The sequence below is a fragment of the Perca flavescens genome, chromosome 4 (genome assembly GCF_004354835.1).
Source record: "Perca flavescens isolate YP-PL-M2 chromosome 4, PFLA_1.0, whole genome shotgun sequence".
Lineage (NCBI taxonomy): Eukaryota > Metazoa > Chordata > Actinopteri > Perciformes > Percidae > Perca > Perca flavescens.
In genome coordinates, this window is record NC_041334.1 from 10,141,353 (window position 1) to 10,158,863 (window position 17,511).

The window sequence follows — 17,511 nt, forward strand, 5'->3', positions numbered from 1 at the left end:
ATGAGTCTGGCTAATATGGAGGTTTGGTTTTTAGAGCAGCCTGAATAAGACTTACAATATGTCTTTAAAAAGCAGCCTCAAACAGATTTGAAATATTGCTTTAAGTTGACATTTAAGCCTTTCTTTTTACTTTGCTTCATCAGAATGCTCCAAAAATACACAGGGGCATTAAGGGATGTGTATACTATCACCCTGGGGTGAAATCAATCTGGCTAATATAGAGGTTTGGATTTTATAGCAGCCTGAATAAGACTTACAATATGGCGTTAAATAGCAGCCTCAAACAGAGTTGAAATATAGCTTTAAATTGACATTTAAGCCTTTATTTTTACTTTCCTTCGTCAGAATGCTCCGAAAATGCAGAGGGACATTAAGGGATGTGTATCCTATCATGCCGATGCGAAATGAGTCTGGCTAATATGGAGGTTTGGTTTTTAGAGCAGCCTGAATAAGACTTACAATATGGCTTTAAATAGCAGCCTCAAACAAAGTTGAAATATAGCTTTAAGTTGACATTTAAGCCTTTATTTTTACTTTCCTTCATCAGAATGCTCCGTAAATGCAGAGGGACATTAAGGGATGTGTATACTATCACCCTGGGGTGAAATCAGTCTGGCTAATATGGAGGTTTGGTTTTTAGAGCAGCCTGAATAAGACTTACAATATGTCTTTAAATAGCAGCCTCAAACAGAGTTGAAATATAGCTTTAAGTTGACATTTAAGCCTTTATTTTTTCTTTCCTTCATCAGAATGCTCCGAAAATGCACAGGGACATTAAGGGATGTGTATACTATCATGCCGATGCGAAATGAGTCTGGCTAATATGGAGGTTTGGTTTTTAGAGCAGCCTGAATAAGACTTACAATATGGCTTTAAATAGCAGCCTCAAACAAAGTTGAAATATAGCTTTAAGTTGACATTTAAGACTTTATTTTTACTTTCCTTCATCAGAATGCTCCGAAAATGCACAGGGACATTAAGGGATGTGTATCCTATCATTCCAATGCGAAATGAGTCTGGCTAATATGGAGGTTTGGTTTTTAGAGCAGCCTGAATAAGACTTACAATATAGATTTAAATAGCAGCCTCAAACAGAGTTCAAATAAAGCTTTAAGTTGACATTTAAACCTTTATTTTTACTTTCCTTCGTCAGAATGCTCCGAAAATGCACAGGGACATTAAGGGATGTGTATCCTATCATGCCGATGCGAAATGAGTCTGGCTAATATGGAGGTTTGGTTTTTAGAGCAGCCTGAATAAGACTTACAATATGGCTTTAAATAGCAGCCTCAAACAAAGTTGAAATATAACTTTAAGTTGACATTTAAGCCTTTATTTTTACTTTCCTTCATCAGAATGCTCCGTAAATGCACAGGGACATTAAGGGATTTGTATACTATCACCCTGGCATGAAATCAGTCTTGCTAATATGGAGGTTTGGTTTTTAGAGCAGCCTGAAATAGAGTTACAATATGGCTTTAAATAGCTGCCACAAACAGAGTTGAAATATAGCGTTAAGTTGACATTTAAACCTTTATTTTTACTTTCCTTCGTCAGAATGCTCCGAAAATGCACAGGGACATTAAGGGATGTGTATCCTATCATGCCGATGCGAAATGAGTCTGGCTAATATGGAGGTTTGGTTTTTAGAGCAGCCTGAATAAGACTTACAATATGGCTTTAAATAGCAGCCTCAAACAGATTTGAAATATAGCTTTAAGTTGACATTCAAGCCTTTATTTTCTAATAACCTTCATCAGAATGCTCCGAAAAAGGACAGGGGCATTAAGGGATGTGTATACTATCACCCTGGGGTGAAATCAATCTGGCTAATATAGAGGTTTGGTTTTTATAGCAGCCTGAATAAGACTTACAATATGGCGTTAAATAGCAGCCTCAAACAGAGTTGAAATATAGCTTTAAATTGACATTTAAGCCTTTATTTTTACTTTCCTTCATCAGAATGCTCCGTAAATGCAGAGGGACATTAAGGGATGTGTATACTATCACCCTGGGGTGAAATCAGTCTGGCTAATATGGAGGTTTGGTTTTTAGAGCAGCCTGAATAAGACATACAATATGGCTTTAAATAGCAGCCTCAAACAAAGTTGAAATATAGCTTTAAGTTGACATTTAAGCCTTTATTTTTACTTTCCTTCATCAGAATGCTCCGTAAATGCAGAGGGACATTAAGGGATGTGTATACTATCACCCTGGGGTGAAATCAGTCTGGCTAATATGGAGGTTTGGTTTTTAGAGCAGCCTGAATAAGACTTACAATATAGATTTAAATAGCAGCCTCAAACAGAGTTGAAATATAGCTTTAAGTTGACATTTAAGCCTTTATTTTTACTTTCCTTCATCAGAATGCTCCGTAAATGCACAGGGACATTAAGGGATTTGTATACTATCACCCTGGCATGAAATCAGTCTTGCTAATATGGAGGTTTGGTTTTTAGAGCAGCCTGAAATAGAGTTACAATATGGCTTTAAATAGCTGCCACAAACAGAGTTGAAATATAGCGTTAAGTTGACATTTAAACCTTTATTTTTACTTTCCTTCGTCAGAATGCTCCGAAAATGCACAGGGACATTAAGGGATGTGTATCCTATCATGCCGATGCGAAATGTGTCTGGCTAATATGGAGGTTTGGTTTTTAGAGCAGCCTGAATATGACTTACAATAAGGCTTTAAATAGCAGCCTCAAACAGATTTGAAATATTGCTTTAAGTTGACATTTAAGCCTTTATTTTTACTTTGCTTCATCAGAATGCTCCAAAAATACACAGGGACATTAAGGGATGTGTATACTATCACCCTGGGGTGAAATGAGTCTGGCTAATATGGAGGTTTGGTTTTTAGAGCAGCCTGAATAAGACTTACAATATGGCTTTAAATAGCAGCCTCAAACAGATTTGAAATATAGCTTTAAGTTGACATTCAAGCCTTTATTTTCTAATAACCTTCATCAGAATGCTCCGAAAAAGGACAGGGGCATTAAGGGATGTGTATACTATCACCCTGGGGTGAAATCAATCTGGCTAATATAGAGGTTTGGTTTTTATAGCAGCCTGAATAAGACTTACAATATGGCATTAAATAGCAGCCTCAAACAGAGTTGAAATATAGCTTTAAATTGACATTTAAGCCTTTATTTTTACTTTCCTTCATCAGAATGCTCCGTAAATGCAGAGGGACATTAAGGGATGTGTATACTATCACCCTGGGGTGAAATCAGTCTGGCTAATATGGAGGTTTGGTTTTTAGAGCAGCCTGAATAAGACTTACAATATGGCTTTAAATAGCAGCCTCAAACAGAGTTGAAATAAAGCTTTAAGTTGACATTTAAACTTTTATTTTTACTTTCCTTCGTCAGAATGCTCCGAAAATGCACAGAGACATTAAGGGATGTGTATCCTATCATGCCGATGCGAAATGAGTCTGGCTAATATGGAGGTTTGGTTTTTAGAGCAGCCTGAATAAGACTTACAATATGGCTTTAAATAGCTGCCACAAACAGAGTTGAAATATAGCGTTAAGTTGACATTTAAGCCTTTATTTTTAAAGTCCTTCATCAGAATGCTCCGAAAATGCACAGGGACATTTAGGGATGTGTATCCTATCATGCTGGGGTGAAATCAGTCTGGCTAATATGGAGGTTTGGTTTTTAGAGCAGCCTGAATAAGACTTACAATATGGCTTTAAATAGTAGCCTCAAACAAAGTTGAAATATAGCTTTAAGTTGACATTTAAGACTTTATTTTTACTTTCCTTCATCAGATAATCCGAAAATGCACAGGGACATTAAGGGATGTGTATCCTATCATGCCAATGCGAAATGAGTCTGGCTAATATGGAGGTTTGGTTTTTAGAGCAGCCTGAATAAGACTTACAATATGGCTTTAAATAGCAGCCTCAAACAGATTTGAAATATAGCTTTAAGTTGACATTCAAGCCTTTATTTTCTAATAACCTTCATCAGAATGCTCCGAAAAAGGACAGGGGCATTAAGGGATGTGTATACTATCACCCTGGGGTGAAATCAATCTGGCTAATATAGAGGTTTGGTTTTTATAGCAGCCTGAATAAGACTTACAATATGGCGTTAAATAGCAGCCTCAAACAGAGTTGAAATATAGCTTTAAATTGACATTTAAGCCTTTATTTTTACTTTCCTTCATCAGAATGCTCCTTAAATGCAGAGGGACATTAAGGGATGTGTATACTATCACCCTGGGGTGAAATCAGTCTGGCTAATATGGAGGTTTGGTTTTTAGAGCAGCCTGAATAAGACTTACAATATAGATTTAAATAGCAGCCTCAAACAGAGTTGAAATATAGCTTTAAGTTGACATTTAAGCCTTTATTTTTTCTTACCTTCATCAGAATGCTCCGAAAATGCACAGGGACATTAAGGGATGTGTATACTATCATGCTGGCGTGAAATGAGTCTGGCTAATATGGAGGTTTGGTTTTTAGAGCAGCCTGAATATGACTTACAATAAGGCTTTAAATAGCAGCCTCAAACAGATTTGAAATATTGCTTTAAGTTGACATTTAAGCCTTTATTTTTACTTTGCTTCATCAGAATGCTCCAAAAATACACAGGGACATTAAGGGATGTGTATACTATCATGCTGGCGTGAAATGAGTCTGGCTAATATGGAGGTTTGGTTTTTAGAGCAGCCTGAATATGACTTACAATAAGGCTTTAAATAGCAGCCTCAAACAGATTTGAAATATTGCTTTAAGTTGACATTTAAGCCTTTATTTTTACTTTGCTTCATCAGAATGCTCCAAAAATACACAGGGACATTAAGGGATGTGTATACTATCACCCTGGGGTGAAATGAGTCTGGCTAATATGGAGGTTTGGTTTTTAGAGCAGCCTGAATAAGACTTACAATATGGCTTTAAATAGCAGCCTCAAACAGAGTTGAAATATAGCTTTAAGTTGACATTGAAGCCTTTATTTTTACTTTCCTTCATCAGAATGCTCCGTAAATGCACACGGACATTAAGGGATGTGTATACTATCACCCTGGCATGAAATCAGACTTGCTAATATGGAGGTTTGGTTTTTAGAGCAGCCTGAAATAGAGTTACAATATGGCTTTAAATAGCTGCCACAAACAGAGTTGAAATATAGCGTTAAGTTGACATTTAAGCCTTTATTTTTAAAGTCCTTCCTTCATCAGAATGCTCCGAAAATGAACAGGGACATTAAGGGATTCAATTCAATTCAATTCAATTGAATTTAATTTTATTTATAGTATCAAATCATAACATAGGTTATCTTGAGACACTTTACAGATAGAGTAGGTCTATACAACACTCATATAATTTACAAAGCCCCTACAATTCCAACAATTACAGTAATTCCATTAAGAACAAGCAGTGCGACCGTGGCGAGGAAAAACTCCCTCTTGGGAAGAAACCTCGGACAGACCCAGGCTCTTGGTAGGCGGTGTCTGACGGGCCGGTTGGGGGTGTAATGAACAGTGGCAATAGTAGTCACATTAATAATGGAACAGTGAGTGGATGTAGCGGGAAGCTGCAGGGTTCAGCAGGAAGCAGCATGACATTGCAGGGCACCGCTGAGCTCAGCAGCGAGTGCAGCAGGACCACGGCGACAGCTGGAACCAGGATCTTGGTGCCAACGTTCTCCAGGAAAATACGCTGGGGGAAAAAACATAAGGACTCCGGGGAGTAAACTCCCCAGAAGCTAGGATTAGTAACAAGCATTTCTGGGACGGGATACACAGAAATAGTAATAGTAATAGTAATAGAAAGGGAGAGGAGAGAGCAACTCAGTGTTTCAAAGGAAGGAAGGAAGTCCCCCGGCAGTCTAGAACTATAACAGCGTAACTATAACAGCATAACTAAGAGAGACAGGTCATAAGGATAGGTAGCTTTTTCGGGCTTAGAACTCTCCCCCTGCCGGATCGGGCTTGGCTGGCCTGCCTCCCTCTACTTTGTTATGTATTATTAATCTAACAATTATGAAGAGAAGCAGGTGGGCCAGTTAGGTGAACACTGCAACTCCTCGGGCGGCTGTGGCTCAGTGGTAGAGCGGTTGCCTGCCAATCGGAAGGTTGGTGGTTCGATCCTTGTCCCTAAATTCCCATGTTGAAGTGTCTTTGGGCAAGACACTGAACCCCGAGTTGCCCCTGATGCTGCGCATCGGAGTGTGAATGTGTGTGTGAATGATTATCTGATGAGCAGGTGGCACCTTGTATGGCAGCCTCGGCCACAGTGTATGAATGTGTGTGAATGGTGAATGGTTCCTGTACAATCTTAAAGCGCTTTGAGTAGTCGTTGAGACTAGAAAAGCGCTATATAAGAACAGTCCATTTACATTTCTGATGAGCCTGACTGCTGAGGGAATAAGTTCAGACCGTTTGCCGTCCCGGGGTGAGAGGGTCGGTGAGAAGGTCGGCTACAATCTTTCCTGCCCGCCTCAACGTCTTAGAGACATTTTGATATAACAACCCAGCAGCTGTGTTACACAAACCGAACCCTACCCTGGACGTTGAAAATAGATGCCAAAGCGGTACCCAGAGCATTAAACAGTGACACCAGTCCCTTGTCGGGAGTGAGGATGTGTTAACATGTCAGGGCTGTGTGTTTGTCAGCTTGTGTGGAGTTCTGCCCTCATAGTTGCCAACAATTAATTAATGCAGCTTTAAGAGTTTCATTTCTGTGTCAGGGGGACGTGATTTGATTTTATATCACACATCGCTGATCCAGGTCGGCTAGTAGAGCCTGATCTTAAGGGGAGACATCCCAGGTGAATAGATACAATAAAAATGAACTAATAGACATCACGATGAAACTTCCCCAGTTTATTACTGACATTAAGTTATGGATTTTTGTATACAACTTTTCTAAAAATGTTATTTTTGAATAGGCAAACAAGGCATTATCAAATGCTAACATTTTCATAAATTAAGGAGAAATTTACATGCACAAATAGACAAAGTGGGGTAAAACAAACATCTAAGTGTGTATTTTCGATTTACCAATAGTCTGAAAGAACTCAAAATTGAAAAATTATAGTTTTGCCTGTAGTGTCTCCCCTTAAGACAAAAGTACACTGAAAAAAGTGAAACCACTGTGTCATTTATTTAAAGTTCATTTTTACGTTAGTCTAGTTGAAAATCATGGTTTCTAGGATGAACCTGTTTATTTCCGTTTGCATAAAAGCAGATAACACTCCCCATAGAAAAAATTAAAAGCAACAATTGTACTTAAATTCTATTTTCACTTTAAACCAGAGGTGTTTATGTCACGTGATGTACGTAACGACGTAACCCCACGACCTTGCATTGTTCTGAATTTTGCTGCTGTCCGCCATTACCTCGCTTCGATGAAGACGTCGTTTGGCTTTTCAAGGAAACTCGTTTGAACAAGGTAAGCAGTCTTATTGTGTTGTTTTAATGGTAGCGTTTGTTTTCAATGCTCATTTAAAGTTACTGGAATGAAGGGCAACTACTTTACAACTGCTTTTGTAATTTGCGCACATGTTAAGCTAACGCTAGCTAGCTAGGTAACATTAGCTAGCTAAACTAAGTTATTTGCATTCTTTTCACATGCACATAGAGATTTGTTGTCTCTGTGTGTAAAAGTAATGGTAGTATGATAACGCTCGTATTTAAGTCATGCTTAAAAACTAGGAGAGGGCCTGTTCTGCTCGACGTGTTTTTTTTTGCCGAGGGCGGGGAGGTCCACCTCGCGACGGGAATACCGCGGCTACCATAAATTAAGCTGTATGTGGAAGATCGTTCCCCTGTCGACATGTTTCCCCTAACAATACCTGAACTTGAACCATCTTATCGCTAACCACAGTGGGGTCGCTACGCATTTAAACAAGAGGGAAGTACTATTCGACGGTGGAACAGACTTTGACACAACAGCGGCTCGCACACGCCATACACAGAGCTGGCAGCAGAGCAAAGTGAGGCAAAGAAGGTAAAACTCGTCAACGTCGACATTTTGTCGCATTTCACGGCTTAAATGCATGTTACTGTAAGTGGCATAAACCTTCGGAGTAAAAGACTAAAGAACAAATTACTAAAACGTGTATTTAACAAATAAAAACGTAACGTTAGTTTGACTGTGGTCACGGACGTTTGCCTGCCCGCCTTGTCTTTAATCAACCGCAGATATATTTAACATGCCACAGCTCTTGGTCTGTTTGTGCTAATCCGACAGCAATGTAAGGTGTCGGCTTCATGTCTGATAAAATGAACCCTGTTAAATTTTCGTTTTAAAGTCGATGGGGAAAAAAAACGTCCATAATTATAAACGGGAGTATTTCAGTTCAATGAGTAGCTAGTTTTAGTGATTCATGACACTTAAAGAAGTGCTCTGCACATCACGTCCTGTGCATCTGTTCAGTTTAGCAACAGAGGGATTAATAGGTGACCATTTTCTGTGCCATAGAGACTTTTTAATCCAGATTTAGTTTTTTTTTTGAGGGATATCATAACTTTGGTCCTCTTTCATCATGAGTACTTATTAAAAAGGAATTTGTTTTTAATTCTATAATATTTCAGTATACTACCGCCAATATTTCTGATGTAATTGATAGTTTTAGTGACAATTATGGATAATGCTAATATCCCCATGTAAAACTAAATGTGAAATCTCGCCTTTTCTTTGTCTTTACAGGTTTGCTGTTTCCTGAAAAGGTTTACAATTTTAGCCATTACTGAATTTGGTAAGTCCGGGAATTAAGTGAACATTTACATGTATGTTTAATTACGAATTAAAACCCAAAATAGAGATGCAGCTGATAGCCTAATATATTTCAACATATACTAATACTAATGTAATATCTATTAGTAATAATGTAATTAAAATTGCTTTAGTTACATTTGTAATATAGTGTCTGGCAGTATGAAAGTGTCCTCACATCTCTAGTCAAAACAAATATCACAAAGTTACCCACCTTACAGTAAGTTCATTTGACCAGACAATAAACTATTAAATAAATAGTAAGTAATTTCATGCAGTTTAAGTAACCTTAAAATTGATTTAAATGATTGCAGTAATTGTAAGAACGTCAGTTTGTTTTTCATACTGTATAAAACTATTCACTTATTACAGCTTTTGAATAATTGCAAAGTAGGGACATATGGAGACAAGCAATGATACCTTTACAACTAATGAACTAGTAAAATGAAATATCTTTGCTTTAAAAAGATGTTGCTTTCCTGCTGAAGTAAATGACAAAAACATAACTGTTTATATAAACTGCATGTAAATTTACCATTCTGCATCATGTAAACTGTATTAAGTGGCAATTTGGTAAGGTGGGTCTACTTTTCTTTCTTTCCTAGTCTTCTGATGCATGTGGAAATGCAAAGACTGTGGTACATCTGTTTCACGAAGATCTGAGCTACTTAAACATTATAAGCTTGAACACAGACATTATGGACGTCACCATTCCTATCGCTGCATCTATTTCAACTGTCCATGTACCTGCAAGACTTGGAATGCACTTTTGAGCCACTTGTCAAGATGTCATCAGCAATCCTCACAAACGGAACTTACCACATTTAAATGTCTTTTATGCAGTTGCAATCAACGTTCAAATTTAAAAGACTATTTTCAACATATAGCGCAGCACCTGAACAACAGTGAAACGGTAGTTTGTGTGTTTCAGGGGTGTTTTTACAAAACAAATGTTTATGGCTCGTTCCGAACTCACAGAAGCAGAAATCATAAGGATTGTTCTGAAACTGACCTAAAGCCTGAAGTAGTTGAGAAAAAAGGGTCAAGTGTAAATCTTTCTGCTGAAAGTCATTGTAGCAGTATCCAGATTGATAGTGTTGATACTGAGCCCTTAGATGAATTAAGTACAGATGACTTGGGTGATTCCAGTTTTGATGTGCGGGATTTAAATGACTTGACATGTAATGTTGAGCTCAAAGTTGCCTCTCTTCTACTAAAGCTAGAACATATTTATCTTGTTTCTAGTGTGGCCGTTGATGAACTTTTGCAAGAGTTTGACTATTTAATAGGCACTGCTTCTGTCCCTCTTATCCATCAAACCTTAGCTCAGCACTTACAGAATGGTAACTGTCAAGTAGATGAAACTATTCTGCAAGACCTAGCATCTACTCTCTGTAAGTCAAATCCAATCACTGCTTCTTGTAGTGGCCGTGGCCCTCTTTCCACTGCCTGGAAGCGAAAGACTTACTACAAAAAACATTTTAATATTGTAGAATCTGTAGAATTTGTGCTCGACTCACAAAACAAAAAATCATTTCAGTATATTTCTATTCTAAAATCTTTACAGCAGATTCTAAGTTGTGAAACTTTTTTGGACAAAGCAACTAATTTAAAATCTTCATATCAAATTCAATCTGATAAAATTCTGTATAAGTCTTTTTTTTATGATGGTAGTAATTACAGAGAAAATTTGCCGTTTTCAAAGGAGTGTGCTATTTCCCTTATTTTATATGTAGATGATTTTGAAATATGTAATCCCCTTGGTACCTCCAGAAAAAAACATAAAATTTGTGGTGTTTATTGGACATTGGGGAACTTGCCTGCTAGTTGTCACTCATCGCTTTCAAATATATATTTAGCTGCACTTATTCATACTGAGGATGTTAAGTGCTATGGATTTGACAGTGTTTTGAAGCCCTTAGTAGATGATCTTATTATATTAGAACAACAAGGACTGTTCATTGCCAAGTTGGGGAAATCTCTGAAAGGCTTTGTTCATTGTGTAGTAGCAGACAATCTCGGAGCCCATGGTATTGCAGGTTTTGTGGAAAGTTTTGCAGGTAAATATGTCTGCAGATTTTGTACAGCAGAAAATGTAGACATTCAAACAACAGAAGTCAAGTCTGGAGCATTTTGTGTAAGAAGCAAGGATATCCATACTGCTCATCTTAAAGTTATTGAAGAAAATTCACTGGCTAGTCATTTTGGTGTTAAAAGGAAGTGTACGCTGTCAGAAAATCTGTCATATTTCTGTGTGACGCAGAGTTTCCCCCCAGATATAGCTCATGATCTGTTTGAAGGAATTATCCCTGCTGAGATTGCTCTTTGTCTTACTGTGTTAATTTCAAAAAAAATATTTCACGTTAGCCAATTTAAATGAAGCAATAACAACATTTCCATTTAAGTGGACCGATAAGACAAACCGTCCCCATCTTGTGCCCCTCACCTACGCTGCAAAGACAACAATTGGAGGAAATGCACACGAGAATTGGAGCTTGTTGAGATTTCTTCCTTTCTTGATCGGGACCAGAGTTCCTTCAAACGAACCAGCCTGGCAAGTCCTCTGTGAATTAAAGGACATTGTAGAACTGGTTGTTGCACCTTTTCACACGGAGGACTCTATTTGTTATCTTGACTTCAAGATATCTGAACACAGGACAGTATTCCAAGAAGTTTTCCCTGATCAAAGAATTCGGCCCAAACATCATTACTTGGAGCATTATCCAGGGTTAATACGCCAGTTCGGACCCCTTGTTGCACTATGGACTATGAGATTTGAAGCAAAACATAGCTTCGTTAAAAGAGTAATTAAATCATACAAACTGTTATAAAAATGTACTGTATTCATTAGCTCAAAGGCACCAATTTCAGACTGCATATAATCTGCACATGTGTAGATTTTGTAAGCCATCTTTGGAGGTTTCTGATGTTTCAACACTTCCCCTTGATGTTATTAATGAGGACATTGCATTGGCAGTAAAGCAAAGACATCAACACGTGGACACTGTGAACCTTGCAAAAAGTGCAACCTATGACGGCTTCAACTACAAGATTGGAATGGTGGTAGCCCATGGGTCTCTGGCTGGACTTCCAGAGTTCTGGGAAATAATTCATATGATTGTTCTACAGGAGAGACTAATTTTCATTGTCAAAAAATGGGATGCCTGGTACCTGGAACATTACAGAGCTTATGACTTAGTCATATCTACTGCTAGGGAACTTAGTCTTGTTGGGGTGCATGAACTGACAGATCCTTACCCTCTGGCTCACTACATGGTTGATGGATTTGCCCTCGTCTCTCTGAAGAGATACATACATGCATAAGGTTGAATATGAATGAGTGTAGGATTGGAAATGTTTGAGAATTCCTTGTTTTGCTTTATTTTGCTGTCCTCTCATAATGTAAAAAAGACAATGCTTTAAGGCCGTAGCAGTTTGACTTTGGACACAAATGTATGGGAATTTCAGAAAGTGTAAAACTTCTCTTTATCACTATAATAGTGATTAGTGGGATTGTTAATCATAAAATTGGTGAGTAGTAATTAGATGAAAGTTATGGACCATACAACTAATACTAATTTTTTTTATTCCTGTTTTTACTAGATTCTTTTTGATGGGCGGATATGGCAGTGAAAAGGCCAGCCAAGTTGCGGGTTGTTTTGAATCCTGATGACACCAGGAAGCTAATTCTGTCTGATGGAATTCCAGAGACAATGGAGCAGCTTATGGATGAAGTCCGGAAAGTGTGTGGGTTTAATGGTAATTTCAGACTGCAGTACCAAGACAGAGACTTTGGAGATGCGCTAGTGAACTTGACATCTACTGTTGAACTTGAGGACTTGGCAACTGTCAAGGTCATCCCAATAATTGATGATTGCAGCCAAGGACTTAATCTTACTGTCTGTGATGATTTGTCAACTCAATCAGATGACACAGAGCTCCTTTCCACACCCTCCAGCTCTGTCTCTACAAGAACTCAGATGTGGCCAAGAGAGTTTCCGATACCAACGTTCTCCTATGACACTGAACTGCAGTTAGAGAAGGGGAATGTGGTGTATAGGTCAAACATGACAAGGTTGACACCTAGTTCAAAAACAAAATCTGATATTCTGGAAAAGGTAGCTGAAGAGATTTTCAAGTACAAGGCCTACCCAACAGATTCTGACTTCAGTGATGTTGCCGAAGCACTTATCAAGAAGCATCCATGTCTCTCTGAACCTGGTTCATACAATGGTTGTTACGGGTGGAAGCAGCGGTTGAAGACCAAAATGGGCAACTACCGAACTCAGTTGAAGGGCATTGGGTGTTCTGAATTACTTGCAAATTCACTTAAATCCAAAGCTCCAGAGGATGCATTGCCAGCAAAAAAAGTAAAGAGACCTAAGAGAGGAGAGGCCAACCACATACCTGACATTCCAACTGGAGAGACCCCAGACAAGTTGGAAAAGGAGAGACTGTTACTTCTAAGTGAGGTGATGAAACGAAACAACCGTGCACTGATAAAGGACAAAATGGCCAAGACTTTTTCACTGCGGAGACATGAAATTGTGGAGAAGGAATTAGGAGTGGAGGACTTAAAAGTCAGATGGCCCGCATTGTTCTCAATGGATGAGGTAAGTAACTTTTTTGTAAATCCATTGCAATAGTTCAGTCCTATAATATTCTTCCCTACCATTAGAAACCTGCTAATGAGCCATAATGCATCTTTAGGCCCTAGATGTCAAAAATAAGATCTTACACACCACATCTTGTAATGTGCTGTTTTTTTTTTTTTTTTTTAAGATCAATGCTGAATTCATGAGGATTACAACTGTTCCTCTTCAACCGCGGTTCCTGGCTTCCTTGGACAAGCACCACAGCAAGCTGATTGATATCATCAGAAACAAGGGAGGAACTGTCAGAGAGAAGACCCGGAACATACTGAGAGTTTTGGATCAGGTATGTATGTACTCACTCAGTACATCAAATAAAATTTGCAGAGATTTGTAGAGTTAAAATACACTTTGGAAGATGTGCCGTGCTTCTCTTCTGAGTTTGACTGACTTTTTAACTGGTTTACTCAAAGCATTTGTAAATAAAAAGTACTGTTTACCAAAGAACCCATGTGCATTGTGTGGCAGTTGCATCTTTAATCAAGTTATAAAACTGAACAGCATAATTTTGTACTGTTTGTGCTTTGACCTAGAGTCTTGAGGTAAATCTAAAGAGAGAGTGCCTGCTGAAGTCCCTTATTGTGTACCTTGGGGAGGATGTGGACAAACTTATCAAGGAGTATCTGGTAAGTAGTTATATGCAATAATCACTTTGGACAAGATAAAGAAATATTAAAAGTCATACATGGTCTCAACACTTGTCAACTGTTTCTAAAAACCTTATATACGTCTTAAAAGTACAAACAAATGTATCATATAAAGAAAAGAAAATTCCTCATAACTTTTGGCAAAATCTTTCCGCCATTATTAACCCTTCGCTAAGTCAAGCCAAAAATATTTGGAGGAGCTGCCATTTACTATCTGCTGGAATTTGCAAGTCATTACATTTCCAAAAGACCCCCATTGATTTAATTAATTTATTTACAAATTTGATTGAAAAAACATTTGCATGCGTATTTATTTATATTGGTGCACCAGACAAAGGTTTAATCAGAATAACTTTTAAAATAAATCTCTTTTATCAGGTTGTTCAGAAGGACCAAGCTGAAACAGAGCTCGAGAGGTGTACAATGGCAGTGTTTGTTATAAGGGAGGAGGAGGATCCTCTCCAGCCACCACAGGACGTTGGGGTTGTAATAGAAGGTGTGGAAGTCCTTAACAAGCTGCCATCAGTTACACATGCATGTGCCATGTTATTTGGCCTCATCTACGCTCTAAACTTGAGCTATCCAGGTGAGCTCAAATACACTTTTGATGCGCTGCAGAAAATCTTCATGGAGATTGAACCAAAGACAATCAGACGCAGAGTGTGCAGTCTGAGTGTCAAGCTCTAAATAATGGATTATTCCAAGAAACATTTGGATGCAGCATGTTTTTGTTCTGTGTTCTAGCTTGTATTCAAAAACCTTGCAGGAGAATGAAAGGGGATATTGTTAAATGTAAATAAGAGACACATACTTCAATTGAACAGCCTTACTTTAAGAATTTCTTTTTACAGAATTCTCATTTTTTTGTGGAAGCCCATGTCTGGTAAACCTGTCAGAGTGTGGTTATGGTGGAGTTGTGTCAAGTTTAAAAAAAAAACTTAAACAAATTGAGAGATAAAAAAAATTGTACTGTAAACCGTGAAGGAAAAAGTAGACATCACTTTGTGTGGTGAGTGTTAATTTCTAAAATACAGTGGACAGTGGTAATATGAAGCAATTATAAGAACATGACTGCTGCTGTTCATAGTTTGCAACCCCAGCATGTGAACTGTATTTTCTCTTTATTTTGGTCTCTTGTTACATTTGTAATAGTTCAAAATAATGTGACATTCATATATTATAGTCCTTTTTATAGATGGATGGCCACGTTTTAGCACGGTTAAAAAGTATTTTTACTAGGGTTGGGCATCATTTGGATTTTAACGATTCTGATTCAGATTCTTCCTTTCGATTCTGGTTCTTATCGATTCTCGATTCTGATTCTTTAAGGGTGGAGTTAAAACGGGTCACATGCTTATTTCACAAATAAGAGCAACGTTTTATTTTGATTCAAAGGTAGGTTGCAGTTTGACGGGGCTTTTTCAATGTAAAATAAAGCCACACTAGAGCACCGCTTACTGTGCTCCACGGCTGCAACACAACAAGCGTCTGGCAGCTACAGAAACCAAAACTTGCGCATGTTAAATCTGGGTTCCATGATCAGATTTGAAACAAAGTCCTCCAAACGATTCCAATAAAGAAACGATTCCGATGGAATCGTAATTTTTTAAACTCTTCCAAGTTGGAATCGGTTCTCGATGCCCAACCCTAATTTTTACACAATACATCTCAAGTTTAAAATGAGATAAACAAACCAGTTTGACATGTTTACATTACAATGTTTTGTAAAGTTTAAGATGTGATTTAAGGTTGCATATGGGTTTTAAAAGAAAAAAAAGACCATATTTCACTTAACCCTTGTGTTGACCCGTTCTCAAAACTTCTTCAGAAATATGGCTTTTTTAACCAAATTACCCAAAACAATTTTATAGAACTTGAAAAAAAATTTGAAATGGATTGAAAACTTGACTAAACTTTGAGATACACGTCTGTGATTATCCATCAACATAGGTTCCTCTAATATTAGTGAAAATAATTCATAATTTCAAAGTTAAGTATATTTTCCTGTAAATGACATGTATTGACCATGTATTCCAACAATAAGTGTAAAACTAGGGGTAATAAGTTGGTGTTAGTGAAAAATGGCATCGAAAATGTCGAAAAAAGTGACACAACGTGTTTTAAAAAAGGGACAGAAATGTAAAAAAGTGTTCATTTTGACCCAGGACAACAAGTGCATGGTCAACCGGAAGACAACACAAGGGTTAATTGTATACATGTTTTGTTTTTTAATACTTGTTTTTTTTTTTTTTTTTTTTCAAGTGACTGTGTGAAACAGCTAGCTGCTGAAATATGCATTGCAGATTTATTTTTTTATTTTACAAAAGGTGATGCACATTTAAAAAAGACATCCCATTAAACAAAGGTTTTTTCATGAGAATATTCTTGTCTTTATTTAAAGTCATTTAAGCATTGAGTGTAACATGTTTTAGTGAAAATTCTAATTTTATATTATAGCAAAGTAAAATGTAAAAATGCATAAGATGTTATTGATCTACATTAAGTAATGTTTTGGCTTGTGACTAAAGAAATTATAGTAAGGTATATGTAAAAGTTATAGTTTGAACTGAATCAAAAATTTAAGTTGAGAAGAACTAAAAAAATTACCTGTAACAAAATTAGAGTGTTTTAATTAGTTTACTCTAAACTAAAAACTATACTTCAATGTAATAGTAATATTGGGTTTCTCCAAATTTGAAAACTTAATTTGGAAAAATGTAAAATAATGGTTTATGGTCTTTATAACAAATAATATTTTTACATTGTGTGAATGTAAATCTTTAACTTTGGATAAATAAATATTTTAATTTATAATAAATAAAAATGTAAATTTAGACTAAATCAGAAATATAATTCGAGCAAAACTAAAAGAATTACCTGTAACAAAATTAGAGCGTTTTAATTAGTTTATTCTAAACTAAAAATTATACTTGGATGTAATAGTAATATTGGGTTTCACCAAATTGAAAACTTAATTTGGGACAACATAAAATAATAGGTTATGGACTTAAAACAAATAATATTTTTACTTTGTGTTAATGTAAATCTTTAAATTCAGATGAATACATATTTTTAATTTATAATAAATCAAAATTAATATTTAGACTAAATCAGAAATATATTTTGAGCAAAACTAAAAAAATTAGCTGTAACAAATTAGAGTAATTTTTTTAAGTTGATCCAAAGTACCATTTTTTTCAGTGTATGTAAACCTATACTTAAAAAAATAGTGTGAAAAATCATAATAGTTGGTTTGGGGTGCCCAAATATCAGTGATCGTACTTTTAAGTAGAAGTTACATATACAGTATACTGTATGCCATTTTGGAACTTTACTCGAGCGCATTTTGATAGAACATTTATTTATTTTTTATTTTTTTTTTATCTCAGAACTGGTTTGTGTTCTGATGGAGTGACCATTGACCTCCAACACTACAGGTGAAAATCCCAAACACCCTGCTCCCATTATCAGC

General features: G+C 36.8%; 1 protein-coding gene across 1 annotated transcript; it reads left to right on the plus strand.

Moving 5' to 3' along the window:
- Window positions 1-7,782: 7,782 nt before the first annotated feature.
- Window positions 7,783-14,726, plus strand: LOC114553561 (uncharacterized). Its single transcript, XM_028574772.1, has 6 exons — window positions 7,783-7,972; window positions 8,675-8,723; window positions 12,344-13,353; window positions 13,523-13,678; window positions 13,926-14,018; window positions 14,418-14,726. The coding sequence occupies exons 3-6, from the start codon at window positions 12,364-12,366 to the stop codon at window positions 14,724-14,726; spliced, it is 1,548 nt and encodes a 515-aa protein (XP_028430573.1). The 5' UTR covers window positions 7,783-7,972; window positions 8,675-8,723; window positions 12,344-12,363.
- Window positions 14,727-17,511: the final 2,785 nt, after the last annotated feature.

Excerpts from the sequence above, each read along its gene's own strand:
- LOC114553561 (XM_028574772.1), top strand. The coding sequence starts at position 12,364 with ATGGCAGTGAAAAGGCCAGCCAAGTTGCGGGTTGTTTTGAATCCTGAT. Across the intron at positions 13,679-13,925 it reads TACTGAGAGTTTTGGATCAG|AGTCTTGAGGTAAATCTAAA; the intron begins GTATGTATGTAC and ends GCTTTGACCTAG. Across the intron at positions 14,019-14,417 it reads AACTTATCAAGGAGTATCTG|GTTGTTCAGAAGGACCAAGC; the intron begins GTAAGTAGTTAT and ends CTCTTTTATCAG.